This window comes from Podarcis erhardii (genome assembly GCF_964252035.2).
Source record: "Podarcis erhardii genome assembly, chromosome: 10".
NCBI classification, from domain to species: Eukaryota; Metazoa; Chordata; class Lepidosauria; order Squamata; family Lacertidae; genus Podarcis; species Podarcis erhardii.
In genome coordinates, this window is record NC_138500.1 from 5108655 (window position 1) to 5136506 (window position 27852).

Here is a 27852-nt window from a genome sequence, read left to right on the forward strand (position 1 = left end):
ACTCACCCCGTCGTGGGGATTCAAACCGCCAACCTTCTGATCGGCAAGCCCTAGGCTCTGTGGTTTAGACCACAGGAGGGAAGGCATGCTCTAAAATAGCCTTCGCCGCCTGGTCCCCATCAGACGTTGCGGACTACAACTCCCATCGTCCTCAGCATTGGCCAGAGCTGCTTTAGAGCATGCTGAGGACGCTGTGAGTTGTAGTTCAAGGCAGCTGGAGGGTGCTTGGTTGGCGAGGACGGGTCGAAAGGGCACCTCCAAATGGTAGCATGTACGTGCTTGCTTTAAATTTCTTCACCCGCCATTTTTCCTGATGGGGGACCCAGATATTTATTATTTTATTATGATGATTATTTCTATTGTATGATGCTGTTGTAGCATCAATAAGCTGCTCCTGCTTCTTTGGCGATCCCTCGCAGCTGAGTAAGATTGTCTTCCATAAACACGGTTTTAACAGTGAGTCCATAAGAGACTGTGGAGGCCAATTCTGGACCCACACGTCCTTCCACAGCAGGGACATTGAATTGAATTGAGTTTATTACGGTCATAGACCAGAGAAACATAAAACAACAATAGTTTACAAAGGGAATAATGGTGTCAATTTAAAAAATTGTAAAATTATATAAAAAATTGTAAAATTACACGTCCTTCCACAGCAGGGACATTGGTTCCCGGGCAGGAGTTGATCCCAGTGTGGATTTGCCAAGCGTGCCTCTTTCTTAGCACGTTTCTCCCTTGCGTCCTGAGTTCGAGTGTCTTCTTTTTTTTATGATATTTATTCCAAGTTTAAAAGTTACAAAAAGAAAAGAAGAACAATACCAAATACAAAAGCAAAAAAATACAACAACAGAGAAACAAGAAAAAATAAAAATACATTCTCTTAAAAACAAACAAAAAAGGAACAGATTAAACCTTTATATAACTTTTTCCCTTTACTTCTTTCCTTGACCTCCTCACACCTCCCAATTTTGTATTCTAGTTCAAATCGTTGTTTCAGCAAATCCTTCCTACCTAATTTTCATTTAAGTAATTTAATTTAATATGTTAAATTTTAACGTCCTTTCTTTCGTCAATTTCATCAACTCATTTTTACTTAATCCTTTATATCATTTCTACCAAAACCACTTAACTTTCTTTTTCCAACATCTTTCTAACATTCCTTAATTTTACAATATTTTTGAAGATATGCTTTAAATTTTTTCCAGTCTTCTTCCACCGACTCTTCCCCTTGGTCCCGGATTCTGCCAGTCATCTCAGCCAATTCCATATAGTCCATCACTTTCGTCTGCCATTCTTCTCGGGTGGGTAATTCTTGTGTCTTCCAATACCTTGCGATGAGTATTCTTGCTGCTGTTGTAGCGTACATAAAAAAAGTTCTGTCCTCCCTTCGCACCAATTGGCCGACCATGCCCAGGAGGAAGGCCTCTGGTGTCTTCTGGAAGGTGTATTTAAATACGTTTTTCATTTCATTATAAATCATCTCCCAGAAGGCCTTAATCCTTGGGCATGTCCACCAAAGGTGAAAGAATGTACCCTCAATCTCTTTACATTTCCAACATTTGTTGTCGGGCAAATGGTAATTTTTTGCAAGCTTCACTGGGGTTAGGTACCACCTGTACATCATTTTCATTATATTCTCTCTTAAGGCATTACATGCCGTAAAGTTCGAGTGTCTTCAAAGTCCATGACACCTTTGGTCAAGGCTGTTCTCCAACTGGAGCGCTCACAGGCCAGAGTTTCCCAATTGTCAGTGTTTATACTACATTTTTTAAGATTTGCCTTGAGACAGTTTTTAAACCTCTTTTGTTGACCACCAGCATTACGCTTTCCATTTTTAAGTTCGGAGTAGAGTACAGTGGTACCTTGGGTTACAGACGCTTCAGGTTACAGACTCCGGTAACCAAGAAATTTTACCTCGGGTTAAAAACTTTGCTTCAGGATGAGAACAGAAATCATGAGCAGGAGGCCCCCTTAGCTAAAGTGGTGCTTCAGGTTAAGAACAGTTTCAGGTTAAGTACGGACCTCCAGAACGAATTAAGTACTTAACCCGAGGTACCACTGTAGTTGCTTTGGAAGACGATCATCAGGCATCCACACAACATGACTGGTCCAACGAAGTTGATGTTGAAGAATCATTGCTTCAACACTGGTGATCTTTGCTTCTTCCAGAACACTGGTATTAGTTCGCCTGTCTTCCCAAGTGATGTGTAAAAATTTTCGGAGACTTTGGAATCTGCTGGATCGATTGCTTGTGTCGACAGGTGTCTTTTGTACAGGTACTGTAAGGAGCTGGGATCACAGGTAAGCCCTCTCCTTTACAGCAGGTGTTTCTAATCTCAGCTCCTTACATACAGTGAAGAAACCAGGTAGTCTGACATCTGGCTGGTTGATAGGGGATCAAATACTTATTTCACTCATTATAATGCACATCAGTCTCTGACTTTTGTCTTTCGGGTTTCTGGGGTTTTTTCCCCCTGTTGTTATTCTGTCTCTCACAGCTACAATAAACCTACCATTAAAATTATGGACTGGTCATTTCTTCGTCAGAGGGCAAATTTAGCAGGGGATCAAATACTTTCCCCCCTCGCTGTAAGGGGTCCATGTTTCACAAGCGTACAGTAAGGTTGGTAGTACAAGAGCTTTGTGAACAAGCCTTTTGGTTTCCCTGCGAATCCGATGAACCTCATTGCTAATTTCATGCCCTTCACCGCCGTTGCATATTCCTCACGCGCCCTTCCCGGCGGCAGAGCAGATATTTTTGCAAATAAAAAAACCCGACACCCAACACCGTCGCCCACCCCCACCCATCTTCCCCCCCCTCCATCTCTTTCCCCCTTTTCTTCCCAATGTCTCAACAAATGAAACTGATTTGTAAAAATGTTACATGGAAAAAGAAAATAAGAGAGAGACATTGCAAACGCTTTAGTAAAACAAGAAAACCTTTAATAATAAAAAAACAGAAAAAACCCGACACCCGTGTACGCATGCGCGTCTGAATCCGCGTACCCTTGACGCGCGACCCGGGGCGCGGCCCCTTTAAGAGCCTCCCTCGCTCCTTCGCTGGACTTTAAACAGGTGGCGCTTCGGGGAAAAAACGATACACAACGTTCTAAGAACGCAGAAAGAGGCGAGTGAGCGGGAGAGAGGCCAATAGGAAGCGAGGGGGCGGCGGGCGCAGCCAATGGGCGAAGAGGGGGCGGGGCGAACCTTGCTGGGCTGCAAAAACTGGAGCTGGTGGAATTTCGGGTTAATGATCAGCCGCCGAGCCAGGATCGGTGCGGGTCCCGCCAGGATGGCCCTGCGCGACCAGCAACCTGGGCGATAGGGCCGCAGCCATGGCCCAGAGGCTGGTGGGGGGCTCGTCTGCCCCCCAGGGGGAAGACTTCTCCTTCGTCAGCCCCCTGGTCAAATACCTGCTGTTCTTCTTCAACATGGTTTTCTGGGTGAGCGCGGCAACGGGAGGCTTAAACTCGCACGGATCGGATCCGCTGGCCCAGCTGGTTCAGCGTTGCCTGCACTGGCTGGCAGCAGCGGCTGCAGGGAGGGCTTGGGTGGGGGCAATTCCCGGCTCTACTCGGGAGGAGGTGGCATTGGGATTGGGGCTAAGTTGAGCCTGGAACCATCTGCATGCAAAATGGGAGGGGGGTTTCTGCGGTCTCCTTCGGGGCTACTGAGGCACGTGAGGATGTGCACACACGTGTATGCTCTGGTCCAGGGGTGGTGCGTCGAACGGAATGCGCGGGTTCCGCTTTTGCCTTTGAAAGGGAGAGAGAGAGAGTACTATAATTGCTCTGTTGCTTCGCCTCCATTAAGAGTCTCGTGGGAACGCACTGCGGTGCCCCTGGAGTCGGTAATAGGGGTGAAAAAGGACAATCTGATGTTATTGCAGTGATTTCCAAGCTTGACGGGGAATGCCTTCTCAAATTCGTGTTCACCAGGTGTCTTAATTGAGATCTGTTGTTGTTTAGTCGTTTAGTCGTGTCCGCCTCTTTGTGACCCCCTGGACCAGAGCACGCCAGGCCCTCCTGTCTTCCACTGCCTCCTGCAGTTTGGTCAAACTCATGCTGGTCTCTTCCAGAACACTGTCCCACCATCTCGTCCTCTGTCGTTCCCTTCTCCTTGTGCCCTCCATCTTTCCCAACATCAGGGTCTTTTCCAGGGAGTCTTCTCTTCTCGTGAGGTGGCCAAGGTACTGGAGCCTCAGCTTCAGGATCTGTCCTTCCAGTGAGCACTCAGGACTGATTTCCTTCAGAATGGAGAGGTTTGATCTTCTTGCAGTCCATGGGACTCTCAAGAGTCTCCTCCAGCACCAGAATTCAAAAGCATCCATTCTTCAGCGATCAGCCTTCTTTATGGTCCAGCTCTCACTTCCATACATCACTACTGGGAAAATCATAGCTTTAACTACCGGTATATGGACATTTGTTGGCAAGGTGATGTCTCTGCTTTTTAAGATGCTCTCTAGATTTGTCATTGCTTAATTGAGATATATACTGTCATTCTGAACTTGTCATGTAATTTAATGGCCTTTATGGGGTATTCCAGCCCCCACTCCACAAGTTTTCTTGGCTCTTTTTATTCTTTTTTAAATAATAATAATAATATCTAGTGTAATTTGTTGCATTTCGCCCTTATTAGCTTCCTTGAAGCTTTGCCATCAAACTGTGATCAAATCTAAATGGCAACAAGGTAAAGGTAAAGGGACCCCTGACCATTAGGTCCAGTCGTGGCCGACTCTGGGGTTGCGGCGCTCATCTCGCTTTATTGGCCGAGGGAGCCGGCATACAGCTTCCGGGTCATGTGGCCAGCATGACTAAGCCGCTTCTGGCGAACCAGAGCAGTACACAGAAATGCCGTTTACCTTCCCGCCGGAGCGGTACCTATTTATCTACTTGCACTTTGATGTGCTTTCGAACTGCTAGGTTGGCAGGAGAAGGGACCGAGCAATGGAAGCTCACCCCGTTGCGGGGATTCGAACCACCGACCTTCTGATTGGCAAGTCCTAGGCTCCGTGGTTAAACCCATAGCGCCACCCGCGTCCCTATGGCAACAAAGCAGGATATAAATCCAAAACTCACATGATGTGAAAAGGTTACTTTTGACCTTGAGTCAAACTCAGAGTAGACCCATTGGGATAAATGGACTTAAGCGGGCTTGCTCCGAGTTTGGCGGACGTTGCTCAAAACGACTTCTCTACCCGTTGTCATTTATTAACGTATGTCCTGTTTAATGGCCTAAAGTGGTTTGGAATGCTAAAACCATTGACACACACAAAAAAAAGGCACAATCAAACAATTCCTTCGAAACATGAAAATGAGCACCCATAATTAAATGTGCAAAAATTTCAGCCCATTAAAACAATTGACATCTTGTTCTAATTATACACCATTTCTGAGTAACTGCATGGCGCATAACTCCAGTTTTTAAAAATTGGGCTATGCGCTTTGCTCCAGATATCAAAAATTTGGAAGCGCTTCTCTCAAGTTGCACTTTTCAGTGCAATGCATTGCAGGGTGTTTTTTTCTCTAGAAAACTCTGGTTGTACAGTCTCCATTAATTCCTATTTGAGCGCAAGCTTTTCCTCGCCTTCTGCATCTCATTCTGACCTTCTAGGCCACTTTGTCCAATTAACTGTTTCCATTAGAAGGCCTCTTTATCCTGGATTGGTTTTAATTTAAATCCTTAGTTAACCAGTTCATCTGCCTCTGTATGGGGATAGGCAATTACCGAAGCGCTTGTAATTGCTCCTGGAGGCTGTAATCAGCTTTTAGGTGAGCGCGGTAATTTCGTTCAGGCTGTGGGCAGCGCCTGCCGATTCCCCCTTTGCCGAAACTCTCCTCTGCTTTTATTTATTGGAATAAATAAATTTATTGGAATAAATAAATGGTCCGCTCATCCGTAGCTCTCTGGCTTTCCGGCCAGAAGGTCCCCAGCACCTCCCAGTTCAAAGGCAATGGGGGCAGCTGGTGATGGGAACTGGGACCACGGAGAGCTCCTGTCTGCCACATGGTATTAGCTCAGTAGCCAAAATGGCATCCTCTAGATGGTGCGGAACTACAACTCCCATCATCCCTGCCCATTGGCAGTACTGGCTGGGGCAGATGGGAGCTGTAGTCCACAAACAACTACTCCGTCCATGCCCCTGTTTTACAGTTTTGTTTTCCATCTTTAAATTCTGGCTTGTTGCTCGAATTGTCTGTTTTACGTACATCTTTGTTTCAGCAATTTGGGTCTCCAGTTGTTGTTGTTTTTTGGACTACAACGCCCATCATCCCGAGCTAGCAACACCAGTGGTCAGGAATGATGGGAATTGTAGTCCAGAAAAAGCAGCTGGAGACCCAGGTTGGGGAAAACACTAATATGTGTTATAAAACCATTCCACTCGTTGTGTGTTTCTGTGAGTAGATTGAGGTAGAATCCTGACAAGACAGAAGTACTGTTTTGGGGGTACAGGAGGCGGGCTGGTGTGGAGGACTCCCTGGTCCTGAATGGGGCAACTGTGCCCCTGAAGGACCAGTGCTCATTTTGGACTCACAGCTGTCCATGGAGGCATAGGTCAGTTCTGTGTCCAGGGCAGCTGTCTGCCAGCTCCATCTGGTACGCAGGATTAGACCCTCCCTGCCCGCGGACTGTCTTGCCAGCGTGGTGCATGCTCTGGTTATCTCCCACTTGGACTACTGCAGTGCGCTCTATGTGGGGCAACCTTTGAAGGTGACCCAGAAACTACAACTAATCCAGAATGTGGCAACCAGACTGGTGACAGGGAGCGGCCGCCGAGACCATATAACACTGGTCTTGAAAGACCTACACTGGCTCCCAGTATGTTTCCAAGCACACTTCAAAGTGTTGGTGCTGACCTTGAAAGCCCTAAACGGCCTCGGTCCAGTATACCTGAAGGAGCGTCTCCACCCCCATCATTCTGCCCAGACAATGAGGTCCAGCGCTGAGGATCTTCTGGCGGTTCCGTCCTTGCGAGAAGCCAAGTTACAGGGAACCAGGCAGAGGGTCTTCTCGGTAGTGGCGCCCGCCCTGTGGAAAACCCTCCCACCCGATGTCAAAGAGAAGAACAGCTACCAGACTTTTAGAAGACATCTGAAGGCAGCCCTGTATCTGGAAGTTTTTAATGTTTGATGTATTACTGTATTTTAATACTGGAAGCTGCCCAGAGTGGCTGGGGAAGCCCAGCCAGATGGGCGGGGTATAAATTATTATCAACAACAACAACAACACCAAAAAACAGAGCCTTGTGGCCCCACAAAAACTTCCCATACAATCCTATGCAGGACTACTGAGAGAGTGCTGGGAACTCACCTCTGAGTAGTGCTTAGCTTTGACTTTAAGGAAGTTGCACACACCAGGAAATAAATGAAGTTTGTTTAGAACATGAAATGAGACAGTATATTGGTCCTTCTTCAGGAAAGCAAGTTCTACCTGTATATCTGCAGGCAGAAAATCAAACATCACAAACACACCGTCTTAAAAGAGTAAAAGAGTCTCTAGCTACCCAAGCCTGAGGGCCGAGCGTGACAATTTGCCACTGCACTCATCCCAAAAGAAGAATTGTAGAGTTGGGAGAGACCCCTAAGGCTCATCTATCTAGTCCAACTCTTTGCAATTCAGGAATCCCAGCTGAAGACTCCATAAGAGATGGCCGTCGAACCTCTGTTTAAAATCCTCCAAGGAAGAAGAATCCACCAGCTCCCAAGGGAATCCATGCACTATTGAACAGCTCTTACTGTCAGAAAGTCCTTCCTGATGTTGAGTCGGAATCTCCTTTCTTGTAACTTGAAGCCACAGGTTCGAGTGCTACCCTCCAGAGCAGGAGAAAACAAGCTTGGTTTATTCTCCATGTGCAGAAGCGCCAACTCCTAGGGGTCCAGGTCCCATTACACCCCCAATAAAAACAGAGGCGGTATACCTGACCTTGAAGCCTAATAATAATAATTTTAATAATAATAATAATAATAATAATAATAATAATAATAATAATAATAAATTTATTATTTATACCTTGCCCATCTGGCTGGGCTTCCCCAGCCACTCTGGGCGGCTTCCAACAAAATATTAAAATACAGTAATGCATCAAACATTAAAAGCTTCCCTAAAGAGGGCTGCCTTCAGATGTCTTCTAAAAGTCTGGTAGTTGTTTTTCTCTTTGACATCTGATGGGAGGGTGTTCCATAGGGTGGGTGCCACCACCGAGAAGACCCTCTGCCTGGTTCCCTGTAACTTGGCTTCTCGCAGTGAGGGAACCGCCATGAGTAGAATGTGTCCTTTTCTTTAAAATGCATCTCTGGGTTATTTGTGGGGCGTAGGAATTTGTTCATTATTATTTTTCCAAAATATAGTCTGCCCCCCCCCACAAGGTTTGAGGGACAGTGGACTGGCCCCCTGCTGAAAAAAGTTTGCTGACCCCTGTCTATGGTCGGTCTGTATGTTTTTCACCAGATCCACAGACAGAAAACTGGCGCAGGAGGCACGCACACTTAGAATGAAACGATTCCTTTTTAAAAATGTGAAAATTGCATCTGTATTTTTTTACCGTGGCAAATCTAACACTGGAAAGCGACTGTTGCAGGGTCATGTCCAAAAAATAGCCCTACGAGAATGTGCTGCCAACACAAGGATTTCTGCCCCCCTGCGTACCCCTTAAAATCTGTGCTAGGGCTTCTTCCAACCCTCCGGAGCAGATTTGGGGAGGGAGATCTCAATTGTGCAAGTAATGGATGGAACTGGATACTCCCTGCGCCAACTGAGTTTCATGATCATATATCACCGGTGCTTGTAGGATTTCAGCCTGGTGACGCGATACGTTTGGCAAGACCTGGAGGAGGAGGGTGAAAGTGGGGCATGTTCTTGGTGTTGTCGTTTTAAAAAATGAGGAAACAACTGATGAATGCAAAGGAAGAATGCATGGCCAGAAAACTGAGGAACCGTCCACAGACTGCTAGGAAGCACAGGCCACAGAGTTTTCCCACATGTCTCGCGTCTTCTAGGTACTGAAAGCAGTTTTCTGTTTGCCTGGTTGCTTCCTCCAGGCAAAGGCCCGTCCACAGAAAACCCAATTAGCGTTTGCTCCGATTCAGAGGTAAAAAACAGTCTTTTCCAAGGGAAAGGGGTGGGAGCAAGTGGAATTGTGGATGACCTCGGATTTGAACATGTGGCATATTTCCATCGCCGCCGTATTAAGCAGTTAGCCCTTACCCCTCTCGCCCTGATCTGGCCACAGTGATCCATGCGACCGTCACCTCCAGGCTTGATTATTGTAACTTGCTGTACGCGGGGCTGCCCTTGAAGCTGACCCAGAAACTCCAGCGGGTGCAGAATGCTGCGGCGAGGCTCCTCACGGGGTCCTCGCCGCGGGATCACATTCATCCAGTGCTTTACCAACTGCACTGGCTCCCGATGGAGTCCAGGGTCAGGTTTAAGGTGCTGGTTTTGACCTTAAAGCCCTATGCAGCCCAGAACCCTTGTACCTACGGGACCGCCTCTCCTGGTATGCCCCGCGGAGGACCTTAAGGTCCACAAATGACAACCCTTTGGAAGTCCCAAGCCACAAGGTGCTTAGATTGGTCTCAACTAGGGCCAGGGCCTTTTCAGTACTGGCCCCGACTTGGTGGAACGCTCTGTCACAAGAGACTAGGGTCCTGCGGGACTGGACATCTTTCCGCAGAGCCTGCAAGATGGAGCTGTTCCGCCTGGCCTTTGGTTTGGACTCAGTCTGACCCTTATGTTTCCCTCCCCTTATGGTCTTGATCCATGGGCTATTTTTAAAAAGAGGCTGCATTTAAATGGCATTTTAACCTGTATTTTAAATTGGTTCCCTCCCCCCCATTACTGTAATTTTACTGGTGTTAGCCGCCCTGAGCCCGGCTCTGGCCGGGGTATAAATAAAATTGTTGTTGTTGTTTAGTTGTTTAGCTGTGTCCGACTCTTCGTGACCCCCTGGACCAGAGCACGCCAGGCACTCCTGTCTTCCACTGCCTCCCGCAGTTTGGTCAAACTCAGGCTGGTAGTTTTGAGAACACTGTCCAACCATCTCGTCCTCTGTCGTCCCCTTCTCCTTGTGGCCTCAATCTTTCCCAACATCAGGGTCTTTTCCAGGGAGTCTTCTCTTCTCATGAGGTGGCCAAAGTCTTGGAGCCTCAGCTTCAGGATCTGTCCTTATAGATAAAATTATTATTGCTGTATTTTTACCTGCATTTTAGCCAGAGATAGACAACTACCTGACATTTAAAGACATCTGAAGGAAGCCCTGTTTTTAAAAAATGGGAAATGGAACCATAAAACAGGCACGTGGAATGAGCGGTTGTGCACGAGTTAAAGTAACAAAAGTCCACAAAGTTCTGCTATGAGTGACTTTAACCTGGGCTCAGCTGAATGAGGCTGTAAGAAGAAAAGGAAAGCAGCTTGTGCCAAGGGTTTTTCCTTCCTTCTCTCTCTTTCTCTTTCTCTTTCTCCACCCCTCTTTTCTTTCCTGTCCTCCCCCTCCAAAGAGAGCCCCCCCCAGGTGTCAATACAATTGCAGCAACTAATTGCAGCTAATTAAGCACAAATGCCTTCCTTCAAATCCCACGCTTTTCAATGCCAGGAGGGAAAAAAGGTGGCTCTTGACAAATGATCCCTTTGCTGCTGCAAGAAAGGAGGAAATGATTTATGAAAATGGCAGGCTGCATTTTGGGTGCCAGAGTGATGCTATTCAGCAGCTGGTACCTGGTGAGCAGGGAGGGTAGGCAAACTAAGGCCCAGGGGCCGGATGCGGCCCAATTGCCTTCTAAATCTGGCCTGCAGACGGTCCGGGAATCAGTGTGTTTTTACATGAGTGTTGTTGTTGTTGTTGTTTAGTCGTTTAGTCATGTCCAACTCTTCGTGACCCCCTGGACCAGAGCACGCCAGGCACTCCTGTCTTCCACTGCCTCCCGCAGTTTGGTCAAACTCATATTGGTAGCTTCGAGAACACTGTCCCACCATCTCGTCCTCTGTCGTCCCCTTCTCCTTGTGCCCTCCATCTTTCCCAACATCAGGGTCTTTTCCAGAGAGTCTTCTCTTCTCAGGAGGTGGCCAAAGTCTTGGAGCCTCAGCTTCACGATCTGTCCTTCCAGTGAGCACTCAGGGCTGATTTCCTTCCGAATGGAGAGGTTTGATCTTCTTGCAGTCCATGGGACTCTCAAGAGTCTCCTCCAGCACCAGAATTCAAAAGCATCAATTCTTCGGTGATCAGCCTTCTTTCTGGTCCAGCTCTCACTTCCATACATCACTACTGGGAAAACCTAACTTTAACTATATGGACCTTTGTTGGCAAGGTGATGTCTCTGCTTTTTAAGATGCTGTCTAGGTTTGTCATTGCTTTTCTCCCAAGAAGCAGGCATCTTTTAATTTTGTGACTGCTGTCACCATCTGCAGTGATCATGGAGCTCAAGAAAGTAAAATCTCTCACTGCCTCCATTTCTTCCCCTTCTATTTGCCAGGAGGTGATGGGACCAGTGGCCATGATCTTAGTTTTTTTTTATGTTGAGCTTCAGACCATATTTTGTGCTCTTCTCTTACATGAGTAGAATGTGTCATTTTATTTAAAATGCATCTCTTGGTTACTTGTGTGGCCTGCCTGGTGTTTTTACATGAGTAGAATGTGTGCTTTTGTTTAATAATAATAATAATAATAATAATAATAATAATAATAATAATAATTTATTTATACCCCGCCCATCTGGCTGGGTTTCCCCAGCAACTCTGGGCGGCTTCCAACAAAGTATTAAAATACAGTGGTCTACTAAACATTGAAAGCTCCCCTAAAGAGGGCTGCCTTTTGATGTCTTCTAAAAGTCTAGTAGTTGTTGTTCTCTTTAACATCTGGTGGGAGGGTGTTCCACAGGGCAGGCGCCACCACCGAGAAGGCCCTCTGCCTGGATCCCTGTAACCTCACTTCTCGCAGTGAGGGAACCGCCAGAAGGCCCTCGGCGCTGGACCTCAGTGTCCGGGCTGAGTGATGGGGGTGGAGATGCTCTTTCAGGTATACTGGGATGAGGCCAAGGCTTAAGAAGACTCTGGCCTGGCACTCTTGACATTCTGGGTTTTTTTGTCTTGGCAGGTGATCTCCATGGCGATGGTGGCAGTGGGAGTCTATGCCCGCTTGATGAAGCACGCAGGTAAGGAGCACAAAGTGTGCCAAGCAAGGGCTGGTGGACTCGAAACTGTTAGGCCATACTTCCTGAAGTGGGTGGCAATAAGAAACGGATAGGCACCGGAGGTCAGCCCTTTAAGTGTGTCAATTGCTTACTTGAAACACCTTCCTTGCTTCGATTTTCAAGTTTTATTGCTCTTTTCAGTTATGATAAAATGGGCAGTTGATTTCGGTTATTATAATGATTATGATGATTGGGTTATGGACAGAAGGTTTGAGGTTCATGGCATGCTCCACTCTAAAAGAAAATTTAATGAAAATGATGTACCATTGGTATATCACCCCGCTTAAACTATCAAAAATGTATAGAGTAAGGAATAAAATGTGTTGGAAATGTAAAACAAAAGACAGTGAATTTTTTCACATGTGGTGGACGTGTGAAAAAATGAAAAAATATTGGGACATGATATATAACGAAATGAAAAAACTATTTAAATACACTTTCCCAAAGAAACCAGAAGTATTTTTGCTGGGGATAACAGGGGATGAATTAAAAAAGGAAGATTACAAACTATTCATGTTCGCCACGACCGCCGCTAGAATCTTAGTGGCTCAGAAATGGAAATCCCAAGAAATCCCAACTTTAATGGAGTGGCAGACAAAAAAGTTTGAATACATAGAATTGGCGAAATTGACTTATAAGATTCGGAACCAAAAAGAAGCAAAGTTCGAAAAGGATTGGAGTAAATTTCTTGAATATATACGGAGTAATTATAAGAATTTAAAAACTAGCAGGATTAATGTAAATCTTGTGATGTGGATGGAGTGTAAATAAGAAACTATAAGAAAAGATTTGAGACATGAAAACCGTTGAAGGGATGGAAGGAAGTCCGGGCACAATAAGGTGCAGGGTAAATAAGAAGACATACAAATTTTTGAATTTAAGAGTATTTATTTTATTTGTTGTTGTTACAAAAAAGCAATAAAAAGTATTTAGGGGAAAAAATAGTTTTATTGCTCTTTTTGCTTTTAAAGCTATTTCCTTTGTATTTCTGATTCCAAGTTGTCCCCAAATAGCCAGTTATTGTTAATAGCTATTGATTTTCTCATAAACTAGTTACCCTATACCTGTGATCGATGAACGTTTGTGGGTGTTTAGTAAGTACAGTCGTACCTTGGATCCCAAACGCATTGGCTCCCGAGCGACTGAAACCCAGAAGTGAGTGAGTGTTCCAGTTTTTGAACTTTTTTTGGAAGCCGAACGTCCGATGTGGCTTCCACGGCTTCTGATTGGCTGCAGGAGCTTCCTGCAGCCAATCAAGAGCCACGTTTTGGTTTCCCAATGTTTTGGAAGTCGAATGGACTTTCGGAACGGATTCCATTCGACTTCCAAGGTACGACTGTAGTACTTTTCGTCGACAAGAATGTGTGGAAATGCTCTCCTTGCAATATCGGGCCTCACTGGAACAAGTTCATCCATTTTGTCGAGTTAATTAAACTACATACTTTTAATAAGATTTTGAATCATTGTCATGTTTTCCTCAGTGGGCCATGCAAACTGCTATTCTGAATAATGCTTTTTATACCGTAGGGTAGCACTGGGGATGAGTTTATGGAACCAAGCAGACAGTGGCCCAATAAGAACTGGGAACTGCTGTTTTGGGCATTTTCTGTTTTTCAATTGAATAAATTGAATAACAGTTGGTTCCCCCCCACCCCCAAGAATCCCGGGAACTTTAGTTTGCTAAAGGTGCTGGTTATGCTGGCTCTGTGAGGAAGTAAACTTGCTTTTTCAGCTCAGCAGAGGAGTGAAACTAGCTCACTCACGTGAGGAAAGCTGGAAAATGACCACCTTGGGATTTAAATTGTGGCTGCACCCCTGAAATTCCTCCTGCATTATTCTCAAGTGACCGGCGTTCTTGCCTCAAAAAAGCAGTCTCAAACATACAAGACGTAACCGGCTGTACGTGTGAAAAAATAAGATATACTATTCATTGTATTGAATTGTAGATTTCAACCGAAGTAGCTCATAAAGTTCAACGAAAAATGTAGAAGACCCAGTGGATCAGTTCATTCTCTAATCAATTTATGTGCAGTGGTACCTCGGGTTACATACGCTTCAGGTTACAGACTCCGCTAACCCAGAAATAGTGCTTCAGGTTAAGAACTTTGCTTCAGGATGAGAACAGAAATCGTGCTCCGGCGGCGCAGCAGCAGCGGGAGGCCCCATTAGCTAAAATGGTACCTCAGGTTAAGAACAGTTTCAGGTTAAGTACAGACCTCCGGAACAAATTAAGTACTTAACCTGAGGTACCACTATATAAGGTCCATATATGTGAAAGTGTCTATTCCACCTGTCTGTTCATAGAGTCCAACAATCCACACGAAAGGTTGTTGCAGTTCCACAAAATCCTTTCACAGAGTTTAAGACAAGGATTTCCGGAATATTAGCCTTGTTTCGCCGTCCTGGGCTTCATCAGTAGTACAAACTCACATATGATATCACAGGACAATGGATTTTATAGCATAGTAGTAGCTACTACTACTATTACTACTACAGTGGTACCTCTGGATGCGAACAGTATCTGTTCCGGAGCGACTGTGCATGCGCGGGTCGTGTTTCGCCACTTCCGCGCATGCGCGCGACGCCATTTTGAGTGCGCAGGCGCAGGCGGCGAAACCCGGAAGTAACACGTTCCGTTACTTCTGGGTCGCCGTGGAGCGCAACCCAAAAACGCTCAACCTGAAGCATATTCATCCCGAGGTATGACTGTACTGTGAAAGGATCCACTGGGTCTTCTACTTTTTTCGTTTATGAGCTACTTTTGTTGAAATCTACAATTCAAGGCAAGAGAAACTGATGGACTGCGCAGAACTGGCAAAACTGACACATAAACTACGGGACAAGGATAACCATGACTTTAAAGAGGAATGGAAACCTTTTACAAAGTACCTAAAGATGCAACAAAGTGAATTGGACTCCTTGGCAGGCTTTGAATAAACACTCACAATTTTTTAAATTGATAATTAGTTATATAAATTAAGGACTTACAGTGGTGCCCCGCAAGACGAACGCCTCGCAAGACGAAAAACCCGCTAGACGAAAGGGTTTTCCGTTTTTCGAGGCGCTTCGCAAAACAAATTTCCCTATGGGCTTCCTTCGCAAGACGAAAACCCATAGGGAAATCTCCGGGATAGCGGGGAAGCGCAGCGCGTCTTCCCCACTGTCCTCGGACCTCCTCCGAAGGCTGGCGGTGGAGCGGAGAGACCTTCTCCGCGCGCCAGCCTTCGGATGGCTGTCCTGAAGACTTGCGGTGGGAGGAGGGTTTTCCTTCCCACCGCCAACATTCAGAATGCTGTTCTGAATGTTGGCGGTGGGGAGGAAAAACCCTCCTCCCACCGCAAGCCCCGGGAACAGAAGAGAAGCGCTGCGCGCCTTCCCCTCTGTTCCCGTACCTGTCCGAAGGCTGGCGGTGGGGCGGAGAGACCTCCTCCCGCCGCCAGCCTTTGGAAGGCTGTCCTGAAGACTTGCGGTGGGAGAATGGTTTTCCTTCCCACCGCCAACATTCGGAAGGCTGTTCTGAATGTTGACGGTGGGGAGGAAAAACCCTCCTCCCACTGCAAGCCCCGGGAACAGAAGAGAAGCGCTGCGCGCCTTCCCCTCTGTTCCCGTACCTGTCCTGAAGGCTTGCGGTGGGGAGAAAAGCCCTTCTCCGCACCGCCAGCCTGGCAAGCGGTCTCCATAGGAACGCATTAATTGATTTTCAATGCATTCCTATGGCAAACTGTGCTTCGCAAGACGAAAAACTCGCAAGAAGAAAAAACTTGCAGAACGAATTAATTTCGTCTTGCGAGGCACCACTGTATACCATTCTGTAACATGCAGAGAATAGCATTTATAGAGAAACCAGAGAATGGAACTGAGGAAAGTCACGGGGGGAGCGCGGGTTGTTTATGTGGGGGGGATGAGGGGAAAATTAAGGATGATATGTTTTAAGATAATATGTTTTGTTGAATTACTAAATAAAAAAGTTTTATATTTATATATATATATATATATATATATATATATATATATATATATATATATAATCTACAACACAATGAATAGTATATCTTATTTTTCCAAACGTACAGCCAATTACAGTGGTGCCTCGCAAGACGAAATTAATTCGTTCCGCGAGTTTTTTCGTCTTGCGATTTTTTCGTCTTGCGAAGCACAGACTTTGGAAAAGCTTCAAAAATCACCAAAGTCTTCAAAAACCTCAAAAAAGGCTACCACACCGCGTGCTATGAGTTGCTCCTCGAAGTCAAGTCGCAACTGCACCCCCTGAATGCACGGTTTTAAGAAAAAGGAAACAAACTTGCAAGACAAAGGAAACAAACTTGCAAGATGTTTTCGTCTTGCGAAGCAAGCCCATAGGGAAATCCGTCTTGCGAAGCAACTCAAAAAACGAAAAACTCTTTCGTCTTGCAAGTTTTTCGTCTTACAAGGCATTCATCTTGCAAGGTAGCACTGTACATCTTGTGTGTTTATTGAATATGGTTCACGTAACCAGAGGTTTGTTGTTTTGCTCAAAAAAGCAGACAGCAAATGCTGCCTTGGGGCTATCCCCACCTTTAAATGAAAAGAAGCACAAAACACTGTTGTTGAGGACAGAACCATAAGAGTTAGGACCCCTTAGGGTCATCTAGTCCAACCCGCTGCAACAGATAGGCGCACTTAGCCATAGCTAGCAGGGAGAAGCTGTTGGGACGGGATGGAAATCCCTGCCTTTGACTCCCTGCTCTTCCTTTCCCGCTGCAGAAGCAGCCATGGCTTGCCTCGCCGTGGACCCGGCCATCCTGCTGATCGTCGTCGGCATCCTGATGTTTTTCATCACCTTCTGCGGCTGCATCGGATCCCTGCGGGAGAACATCTGCTTGCTGCAGACGGTGAGAACCCCTGGGCATCGTCCTGGGCAAAGGCAGGGTAGCGCTGGCATCAGACACGTCCTGGGCATCCTTAAGCGAAGGGAGCCCTTGCCACTGGAAGTGTGCGCTTGGATTATATACCGTATTTTTCGCTCTGTAAGACGCACCAGACCACAAGACGCACCTAGTTTTTGGAGGAGGAAAACAAGAAAAAATATATTCTGAATCTCAGAAGCCAGAACAGCAAGAGGGATCGCTGCGCAGTGAAAGCAGCAATCCCTCTTGCTGTTCTGGCTTCTGGGATAGCTGCACAGCCTGCATTCGCTCCATAAGATGCACACACATTTCCCCTTACTTTTTAGGAGGGGAAAAAGTGAGTCTTATAGAGCAAAAAATACGGTATTTTTCGCTCTATAGGGCGCACCTGACCATAGGGCACACCAAGTTTTCAGAGCGGGAAATCAAGGAAAAAAATATGATCCCCCCCCCAGCTCTGGGAGCAGCGGACAGGCTGCAGGCAGCCTGTGAGCTTCTCCCAGACCTTCTCCCTGCTTTTGCAGGAGGTGGGGGAATCCCCCCATCTCCCGCAAAAGCCCACAGGAGGGAGAAGGGACCGACTCGGCCAGTCAGTCCCTTCTCTTTTTTAAAAAAAAAATAATAATATTTATTCGAAGTGTAAAAGTTACAAAAAGAAAAAAAGAACAATACCAAATACAAAAAAGAATACAACAACAACAACAACAGAGAAAAAATAAAAAATAAAAATACATTCTCTTAAAAAAAAAGAAAAAGAACAGATTAAACCTTTATATAACTTTCTTCCTTTACTTCTTTCCTTGACCTCCTCACACCTCCCAGTTTTGTATTCTAGTTAAAATCGTTGTTTCAGCAAATCCTTCCAACCTAATTTTCATTTAAGTAATTTAATTTAATATGTTATATTTTAACGTCCTCTCTTTCGTCAATTTCATCAACTCATTTTTACATAATCCTTTATATCATTTCTACCAAAACCACCTAACTTTCTTCTTCCAACATCTTTCTAACATTCCTTAATTTTACAATATTTTTGAAGATATGCTTTAAATTTTTTTCCAATCTTCTTCCACCGACTCTTCCCCTTGGTCCCGGATTCTGCCAGTAGTCCCTTCTCCCTCCTTGGGGAAAAGCCCCCCAAAGCGGCGCACTCTTTAAAGGCTGCGCGGCTCCTGCGGGCTTTTCTACGAGGTGGGGGAATTCCTTTAAAGCCTTTAAAGAGCGCATGGCTTTTGCGTGCTTTTGCAGGAGGTGGGGGAATTCCCCCATCTCCCGCAAAAGCCCACAGGAGCCGCGCACCCTTTAAAGAGCGTGCAGCTCCTGTGGGCTTTTCGACTGAGCGCTGCTCCCCCCCCCCCCCGCCAGCCTCAAAGACCAGACTCTCCTGGCTTCAGCCAAAGCAACTCAAAGCCTCCAGAGCGCAGGCTTCGGAGGTATCGCATTGCTATCGCTGAAGCCAAGGAGCCTGCATTCGCTCCATAGGACGCACACACATTTCCCCTTCATTTCTGGAGGGGAAAAAGTGCATCCTATAGGGCGAAAAATACGGTAATAATAAAAATTTATTATTTGTACCCCGCCCATCTGGCTGGGTTTCCCCAGCCATTCTGGGAAGCTCCCAACAGAATATTAAAAACACAACAAAACATCAAACATTTTAAACTTCCCTAAGCAGGGCTGCCTTCAGAGCTGGGGGGGGGGGGGGGAATCAGGTAGTTCTTTATTTCCTTGACATTGGGTGGGAGGGTGTTCCACAGGGCGGGTGCCACCACCGAGAAGGCCCTCTGCCTGGTTCCCTGTGATTTTTGGCCATCTTGGTTAATATGGACGGGTCTCCCACAATGGTCATTCCCCATCCCCAATTGCTTCCCGCAAAATGTCGCCTGACAGGGGTCCGGGATTAATAATAACAATAACAATAATAATAATAATATAATTTTATTTATATCCCACCCTCCGCAGCTGAAGCCGGGCTCAGAGCGGCTAACAACAGTAAAAATAACACAGTTTACATAAAATCATAATCATTTAATTGAAATACATTCTAAAACCAGAGATATTTACATTTTTATAACATGCAGAGAATAATATGTGTTAATAAATCAGAAAGAGGAACTGAGGGAAGTCGTAGGGGGGAGGGAGGGAGGGGTATCAGGGGGAGATGGGAGGGGTGAAATGGGGGGAAATACATTGTTGGAATAATTTGATATGTGAAAATAATCAATAAAAATTAAAAAACAAAACAAAACAATAAAACATCAAATATTAAAAACTTCCCTAAGCAGGGCTGCCTTCAGATGTAGTCTAAAAGAATGGTAGTTATTTTTCTCTTTGACATCTGGTGGGAGGGCATTCCACAGGGCGGGCGCCACCACCAAGAAGGCCCTCTGCCTGGTTCCCTGTAACCTTGCTTCTCGCAGGGAGGGAACGGCCAGAAGGCCCTTGGATCTGGCCCCACCCCCTTGAGCACTAACCTGCCATTGGGTCTGTGACCCTTCACTTATGAGATTCTCTCCCCTGCAGTTCTCTATCTGCCTGACGGTCATCTTCCTGCTGCAGCTGGCATCGGGCGTCCTGGGGTTCGTCTTCTCCGACAAGGTACAGAGGCGATTGTTCCGGGTAGGGGAGAGTGGAAAGGTGGCTTGGAAGGTTTTGCGTGGCACTGAAGTTGTTTATGATGATGATGATGAAGTGGGCAGTGTTGTTCCCTGGAATGTCCCTAAGCTGCTCCTTTGGAGATGGGTGATCAGGGGGTGGGGAACGTGACTTGACATGTTCAGGGTTAGAATTAAAAACAGTGGTACAGTCATACCTCGGGTTACAGGTTGCGTTTTTTCGGGTTAAAGGTAAAGGTAAAGGGACCCCTGACCATTAGGTCCAGTCATGGCCGCCTCTGGGGTTGTGGCGCTCATCTCGCTTTATTGGCCAAGGGAGCTGGCGTACAGCTTCCGGGTCATGGCCAGCAGGACTAAGCCGCTTCTGGCGAACCAGAGCAGCGCATGGAAACGCCGTTTACCTTCCCTCCGGAGCGGTACCTAGTTATCTACTTGCACTTTGATGTGCTTTCGAACTGCTAAGTTGGCAGGAGCAGGGATCGAGCAACTCCCTCCATAGCCTTGTTCCGATTTCCTTACAGGCTCGCGGGAAGGTGAGCGAGATTGTCAACAACGCCATCGTGCATTATCGGGACGACTTGGACCTCCAGAACCTCATTGACTTTGGCCAGAAAGAGGTGCGTTTTGGTTTATAAACTGCAAGCCCTTGCCTTGCTTCCAGATGGTTGCAACCTGTGGTGGCACACAGTGCTGGATTTATGTATAAGCTAAAGAAGCTATATCTTAGGGCCCCACTCTCTTGGGGCCCCCAAAAAATTGTAAAGGAAAAAAACCTGGATGTACATTTCCAAAATATAAGACAAAAAACCAAATACGATAAAACCTACGTACAGCAACAGTGTTTAGTGTTGTGTAGGCTCCTATGATGTAAGTCATGGGCCCTGCCTGCTAGCCTGCTCCCTAAAATATTCCTGGTTTGCTATTATTATTTCATGTTATAGCAAGTTTCTAGAGACTAGATTATGAGTCTTTGTAAATTGTGTTTCTAAAGGAACTTGTGCTATTGCCAAATGCCCATGTGTTTGCATTATTCAGTTTGTTATGAATAAAAAACCATTTTAAGTTAGAGCTTCATAATTATTTCACTATTAATAGACTTCTTAATTGTATCTCACTGTTAATATATTTCTTCTTAATTGTATCTCAGTTCAACAATTACTTTGATAAAATGCATATTTTGTTATGTGCAAATGGCTTTTGATACGTATTAGGTCCATAAATCACCATCTAGCATATATTCCACACAAAAAACAGCGATAATTTGTTGTTGACAAAGGACAGCTGGACATAGAAAGGGCCCCATTACCTTCAGGAGCTGAGGGCCTCATCAAACCCAATTCTGGCCCTGGTTGCACATCTCCAGTTCCAGGGCCCTAGCGCTGCAAAGTAGGTTTTCAGGACTGACCTATCCTGAAAATGTGCTTTTCAAATGTGTGGGGCTCCTTATTATGCATGTGGCACTGATTGGCTGGCCTCCGTGACATCACAGAAGTGCGCAGGAAAGCAGCTCAGTTCTCAAAAGAAATGTATGTCAAAACAGAAGCAATTCCTGAGCAAAATGGCTCCAAATTCCCTGCGCTCAGTCTTTTCACGGGAGGCACCTCAAACCTTTAATGAGTCCTCTTCTACTCTTCTACAGTGGTGCCTCGCAAGACGAAAAGAATCCGTTCCGCGACTCTCTTCGTCTAGCGGTTTTTTCGTCTTGCGAAGCAAGCCCATTGACGGCTTAGCGGATTAGCGCTATTAGCGGTTTAGCGGCTTTTAGCGGCTTATCGGCTTATCGGATAAGCGGCTTAGAAAAAGGGGGGGAGGGGGGGAAAACCCGCATGAACTCGTAAGACATTTTCGTCTTGCGAAGCAAGCCCATAGGAAATTCGTTTTGCGAAGCACCTCCAAAATGGAAAACCCTTTCGTCTAGCGGCTTTTCCGTCTTGCGAGGCATTCGTCTTGCAGGGCACCACTGTATTTTATTTTAAAAATTAAATTTGCATGCTGCCCTTCCAACTGTAGATTATGGTTCACAACATGGAGAAGCAAGATACAAAAAAACCCCGCTAGCGGCCAAGCTTGTAATAATGAGAAGCAATGGAATAACTTGAGAGAATAACTTATTGAGCAAGTGGGTACTTTGGAAGATGTGGAAACATTGAATGATAAAATAACATGGACCCGACACACAAGAGCTCCTTTGCAATCGAATGCCACAGTTTTATTATTTGCATGACTAAAAATGCGCACAGAGGACTCTACACACTACAGTGATACCTTGGTTCTCAAATGCCTTAGTTCCCAAACGCCTTGGTCCCAAACTCTGAAAACCCGGAAGTAAATGTTTTGGTTTTTGAACGTTTCTTGGAAGCCGAACGTCTGAAGCGGCTGTCGGCTATTATTTCCAGGGCGCCTGCACCAATCAGAAGTTGCGCCTTGGTTTTTGAACATTTTGGAATTCAAACAGACTTCCAGAATGGATTCAGTTTGGCGCTTTTGCTATTTATTTTGCATTTTTGTGACTTTTTCGGTTAATTTGTTAATTTGTTTTTGTGATTGTGTGAAACCCAGTTCAGTTACAGACTGATTGATTTTGTGGTTGCGGAAATGGATAAAGCCCCCCCCCCCATCCAAACAGCGACTACCATCAGTCTGGAACAGATTAATCCATTTTGCATTACTTTCTATGGGAAAGCGTGCCTTGGTTTTGGAACGCTTTGGTTTTGGAACGGACTTCCAGAACGGATTAAGTTTGAGAACCAAGGTACCACTGTATAGAACTTTTTGGTTAACTTAAAACTGTTCTGTTGCCCTCTGCACAAAAAGATAAGAACTATTATTTGGCTGTTGTTTTGTATGTCTTGCCTAAACACCAGCTTCTGCGTTTGGGTGGGATGTTTTGCTATATATCTATATGAAAGATTTCAAAATATTTTATGTTTGAAAAAGGAAGGGGAAGCGTTGGGGACCCTTTCCGACGCCTGCTTCCGTCCAGCTCCTCTGCCTTAACTCCTTCTCTTCCTTCCCTTTGCAGTTCAGCTGCTGTGGTGGCGTCTCCTATAAAGACTGGTCCCAAAACCTGTATTTCAACTGCACGGCCCACAACCCCAGCTGGGAACGCTGCTCTGTGCCTTATTCCTGTTGCCTGCAAACTGACGACCAGGTATATCATAGAGCCACACATCCGATCCATTTGGAAACACGGTAGAAAGAGAATCTTCAGAAGCAGAAGGAATATACCACCACTACTACTACTGTTGGGACGCGGGTGGTGCTGTGGGTTAAACCACAGAGCCTAGGACTTGCTGATCAGAAGGTCGGCGGTTCAAATCCCTGTGACGGAGTGAGTTCCTGTTGCTCGGTCCCTGCTCCTGCCAACCTAGCAGTTGGAAAGAATGTCAAAGTACAAGTAGATAAATAGGTACTGCTCTGGCGGGGAAGGTAAACGGCGTTTCCGTGCGCTGCTCTGGTTTGCCAGAAGCTGCGTAGTCATGCTGGCCACATGACCCGGAAGCTGTCTGCAGACAAACGCCGGCTCCATCGGCCTATAGAGTGAGATGGGCGCCACAACCCCACAGTCGGTCACGACTGGACCTAGTGGTCAGGGGTCCCTTTACCTTTTACTACTACTACTACTACTAATAATAATAATAATGATAATAATTTATCTGGCAGTTCCCTCCCTGCGAGAAGTGAGGTTACAGGGAACCAGGCAGAGGGCCTTATCAGTATTGGCCCCTGCCCTGTGGAACACCCTTCCATCAGATGTCAAGGAATTAAACAAGTACCTGACTTTTAGAAGACATCTGAAGGCAGCCCTGTTTAGGGAAGTTTTTAATGCTTGGTGTTTTATTGTGTTTTTAATCTTCCATTGGGAGCCGCCCAGAGTGGCTGGGGAAACTCAGCCAGATGGGCGGGGTGTAAATAAATTATTACTATCATCATCATAATCATCAAAATCATTTGGCTTTGACTAATTGGATTAGACTTTGACTAATTTTCCTGTTCATTCAAAGTCTTCCAATGTCCTATTTCATCTGTGTACAAGACAATTCAAGACTAATCACAAATGCCATACCTAGTGGCTTCTCTTTTCATGCATACAACGGCCACTGCAGATTCTAACAGTTTATTCTTTTTAGAGTTCTGGAGCCACCATTCGCTGCAGACAGTACAGTGGTGCCCCGCAAGACGAATGCCTCGCAAGACGGAAAACCCGCTAGACGAAAGGGTTTTCCGTTTTGGAGGTGCTTCGCAAAACGAATTTCCTATGGGCTTGCTTCTTAAGACGAAAATGTCTTGCAAGGTTTTCTGACTTTTTTCCCCTTCCCCCCCTTTTTCTAAGCCGCTAAGCTTGCTTCTTAAGACGAAAATGTCTTGCGAGGTTTTCTGACTTTTTCCCCCTTTCCCCCCTTTTTCTGCTAAGATGATAAGACGCTAAAAGACGCTAAAAGACGCTAATAGCGCTAATCTGCTAATCCGTCAATGGGCTTGCTTCGCAAGACGAAAAAACCGCTAGACGAAGAGAATCGTGGAACGGATTCTTTTCGTCTTGCGAGGCACCACTGTACCTAAAAGCAGCTAGTTCTGTACCGTAAAAGGCAGGGACAGGCCCTTTTAGTTCAGCCAGGCCGGTGACTCAAAAGAAAACAGAATCGTCAAAAGATACAATTTATTTTGTTATTTAGTCGTGCCCACCTCTTCGTGGCCCCCTGAACCAGAGCACGCCAGGCCCTCCTGTCTTCCACTGCCTCCCGCAGTTTGGTCAGACTCATGTTTGTAGCTTCAAGAACACTGTCCCACCATCTCGTCCTCTGTCGTCCCCTTCTCCTTGTGCCCTCCATCTTTCCCAACGTCAGGGTCTTTTCCAGGGAGTCTTCTCTTCTCATGAGGTGGCCAAAGTCTTGGAGCCTCAGCTTCAGGATCTGTCCTTCCAGTGAGCACTCAGGGCTGATTTCCTTCAGAATGGAGAGGTTTGTTCTTCTTGCAGTCCATGGGACTCTCAAGAGTCTCCTCCAGCACCAGAATTCAAAAGCATCCATTCTTCGGCAAACAGCCTTCTTTATGGTCCAGTATATCTGAAGGAGTGTCTCCATCCCCATCGTTCAGCCCAGACACTGAGGTCCAGCTCCAAGGGCTTTCTGGTGGTTCCCTCCCTGGGAGAAGCGAAGTTACAGGGAACCAGAAAGAGGGCCTTCTCAGTAGTGGCGCCCGCCCTGTGGAACGCCCTTCCATCAGATGTCAAAGAGAAGAACAACTACCAGACTTTTAGAAGACATCTGAAGGCAGCCCTATTTAGGGAAGATTTTAATGTTTGATGCATTACGGTATTTCATTATTTTGTTAGAAACCACCCCGAGTGGCTGGGGAAGCCCAGCCAGATGGGCGGGGTATAAATAAATTATTATTATTATTATTATTATTATTATTATTATTATTATTAATTATTATTATGGTCCAGCTCTCACTTCCGTACATCACTACTAGGAAAACCATAGCTTTAACTATATGGGCCTTTGTTGGCAAGGTGATGTCTCTGCTTTTTAAGATGCTCTCTAGGTTTGTCATTGATTTTCTCCCAAGAAGCAGGCGTCTTTTAATTTTGTTTTAATTAAATGTAAATTAAATTAAATTCATTTTAATTAAATTTAATTAATTTAATTTAATTTCGATACAATTTTTGAAGTTCTGATTTTTTCCAACACGCTTCTTCCCTTGCAGTCGGTCATCAACACCATGTGTGGCCAAGGGATGCAGGCTTTCAACTACCTGGAGGCCAGCAAGTTCATCTATACCAATGGCTGCATTGACAAGCTAGTGAACTGGATCCACAGCAACCTCTTCCTCCTGGGCGGAGTAGCGCTGGGATTGGCCATTCCCCAGGTAATCATCTTGCCCCCTCGTCATGGGTGTCGTTTCAGAGTGACCCAGGGGGCCCCTGGACCCTACAGTCTACAGGCAACGCTTGGGAGCGGCTTCCACCATAGTGGGGCACCAGTTGGCATTGCCCCATGGCAGGGCCTTTTCGGTGGTGGCTCCCTGTTTGCAGAATGCCCTCCATTTGCCAGGTGCATCTGCCTCCCTCATTGTTGGCTTTCAGGAAGAACCTAGCACATTCCTCTTGGGTGGTTGAAAGGCCCCAGTCCTGGCAACCTTGAAATCCAAGACCACGCTTGGAATACTGTGCACAGTTCTGGTTGCCTCGTCTCAAGTTGGATATCGTAGATTTGGAAAAGGTTCAGAAAGGGGCATCCCACGTGGTTGAGGGGATGGGGGAAGGTTGCTTTTTAGTTTAGAGAGGTGTTTCCCAAACTCGCATCTCCAGCTGTCTTCAGACTACAATTCCCATCATCCCTGAGCACTGGCCCTGCTAGCTAGGGATGATGGAAGCATAGCTGTCAACTGTCTCTTATTTGGCGGGAAAGTCCCTTATCCCAGCGCCGTGTCCCACTGCTGTCCCTTATTGATGATGTCCCTTAAATTTCCCGGGTTTCAAAGGAAGCAGCTCCTCCCCCTCCCTCCCTGCCGGCCAGGGAGGAGGGAGGCTCCAACTGGGTTGCTTGGCTGCGTTGCTCACCCAATAAGGAGTCTAAGAACGACTGGGGGTGTTTCCTTCCCCCCAAACTAGGTGCGTCTTTTCGACTGATGCATCCTATAGAGCGAAAAATACAGTAATCTTTTATCTATACTGGATGTATTCAATTTGCCCCAGAGCCTTACTCGTAAAATTGAATCAAATCAATGAAGGCTGCATATAAGACCCCACGGGTTTTCTTGGCGTATTTATCGATAAGATGTGCTAAGACGAAACAGTGATCGATGGTAGATCTGCCTTGCCCAAATCCAGCTTGCTCCTCCGCCAAGATAGCCTCAGTGTCCATCCAACTAGTTAATTTGACATAGAGGAGTTTTGTCCGTTTAAAGCCGTCTCCCTTTTTGCCGCGCTCACTGTCCTGTTCCGTCTGTCTTTTGTTTCCCTCTTGCAGCTGGTCGGGATCCTGCTCTCCCAGGTCCTTGTCAACCAGATCAGAGACCAGATTAAGCTTCTGCTCTACAACCAGCAACACCGAGCTGACCTTTGGTACTGAAAGGACTTCCTTGTGGGGAAATAAGAAACAAGAAATGTATTATTTGTGGCCTTCCCTATGACCAAACCCATGCCCGTCTCCCTGGGATCCAAGATGGCGCCCACAGGAAGTGACCTCATTCCCCGTGCCCGTCTCCCTGGGATCCAAGATGGCGCCCACAGGAAGTGACCTCATTCCCCGTGCCTGTCTCCCTGGGATCCAAGATGGCGCCCACAGGAAGTGACCTCATTCCCCGTGCCCGTCTCCCTGGGATCCAAGATGGCGCCCACAGGAAGTGACCTCATTCCCCGTGCCCGTCTCCCTGGGATCCAAGATGGCGCCCACAGGAAGTGACCTCATTCCACCGGGCTGGATTGCCTGAGGCATTCCGGGCGGCTCTTTTGAAGGCAGCTCCTTCCTGCAAGGAATATCTTGAAGGAAGCTTTTTTAACCCTAGAAGACAAATGAGCACCTCCCAGCTTTGAAACTCTGCAGGAAGCTTGAAAACATGCTCTTCCCCTCCAAGATGCGAAGGTTTTTTTATTTCTTTTAAAGAGTTCCAGCAGAGGACAGGAAGGTAAAGAGTCAGTGCTGTCAGCAGACGAATCTCTACCTGCATTTTCCTTCTCATGGCTTGAGATGGGAGCCGCTGAATTTGAACTCTGGGCCGGAGCTGGCCATGGTTCTTGGCTACTTCATCGGGGTGCAAAGATGGGGCAGGCAGGTTGGGGCGTTGACCAAGGGCCTACTTGCCTCCTGCTCCCTCCAACTGGGGAGGAAAGGTGCCTTCTCGAACCCTCAACCTGTCCTTGCCAACGATGCTCCAACTTTGTAATATATCAGGAATGTGTTCCTGCCCCCACCAACTCCCTGGTTTAACTTTCTTAAAGGGAACAGGAGACAGGCAGGATCAAAGCGTCTTTGGGAGGTGGGGTGCCCTCGCTGTCATCGAGCCCCCTGGTGCTTGTGAAAAGCTACTTGCACTTTGACGTGCTTTAGAACTGCTAGGTTGGCAGGAGCAGGGACCGAGCAACGGGAGCTCACCCCGTCGCGGGGATTCGAACCGCCAACCATCGGATTGACAAGCCCTAGGTTCAGTGATTTAGAGCAC

At 46.3% G+C, this 27852-nt stretch overlaps 1 protein-coding gene across 1 annotated transcript; it reads left to right on the top strand.

Moving 5' to 3' along the window:
* The first annotated feature begins 3228 nt into the window (after positions 1 to 3228).
* TSPAN33 (tetraspanin 33) lies at positions 3229 to 26851 on the top strand. The gene is made up of 8 exons (XM_081880190.1): positions 3229 to 3443; positions 12089 to 12146; positions 16929 to 17056; positions 19595 to 19669; positions 20208 to 20303; positions 22709 to 22837; positions 25396 to 25557; positions 26661 to 26851. The coding sequence occupies exons 1-8, from the start codon at positions 3336 to 3338 to the stop codon at positions 26760 to 26762; spliced, it is 858 nt and encodes a 285-aa protein (XP_081736316.1). The 5' UTR covers positions 3229 to 3335; the 3' UTR covers positions 26763 to 26851.
* The last annotated feature ends 1001 nt before the right edge of the window (positions 26852 to 27852 follow it).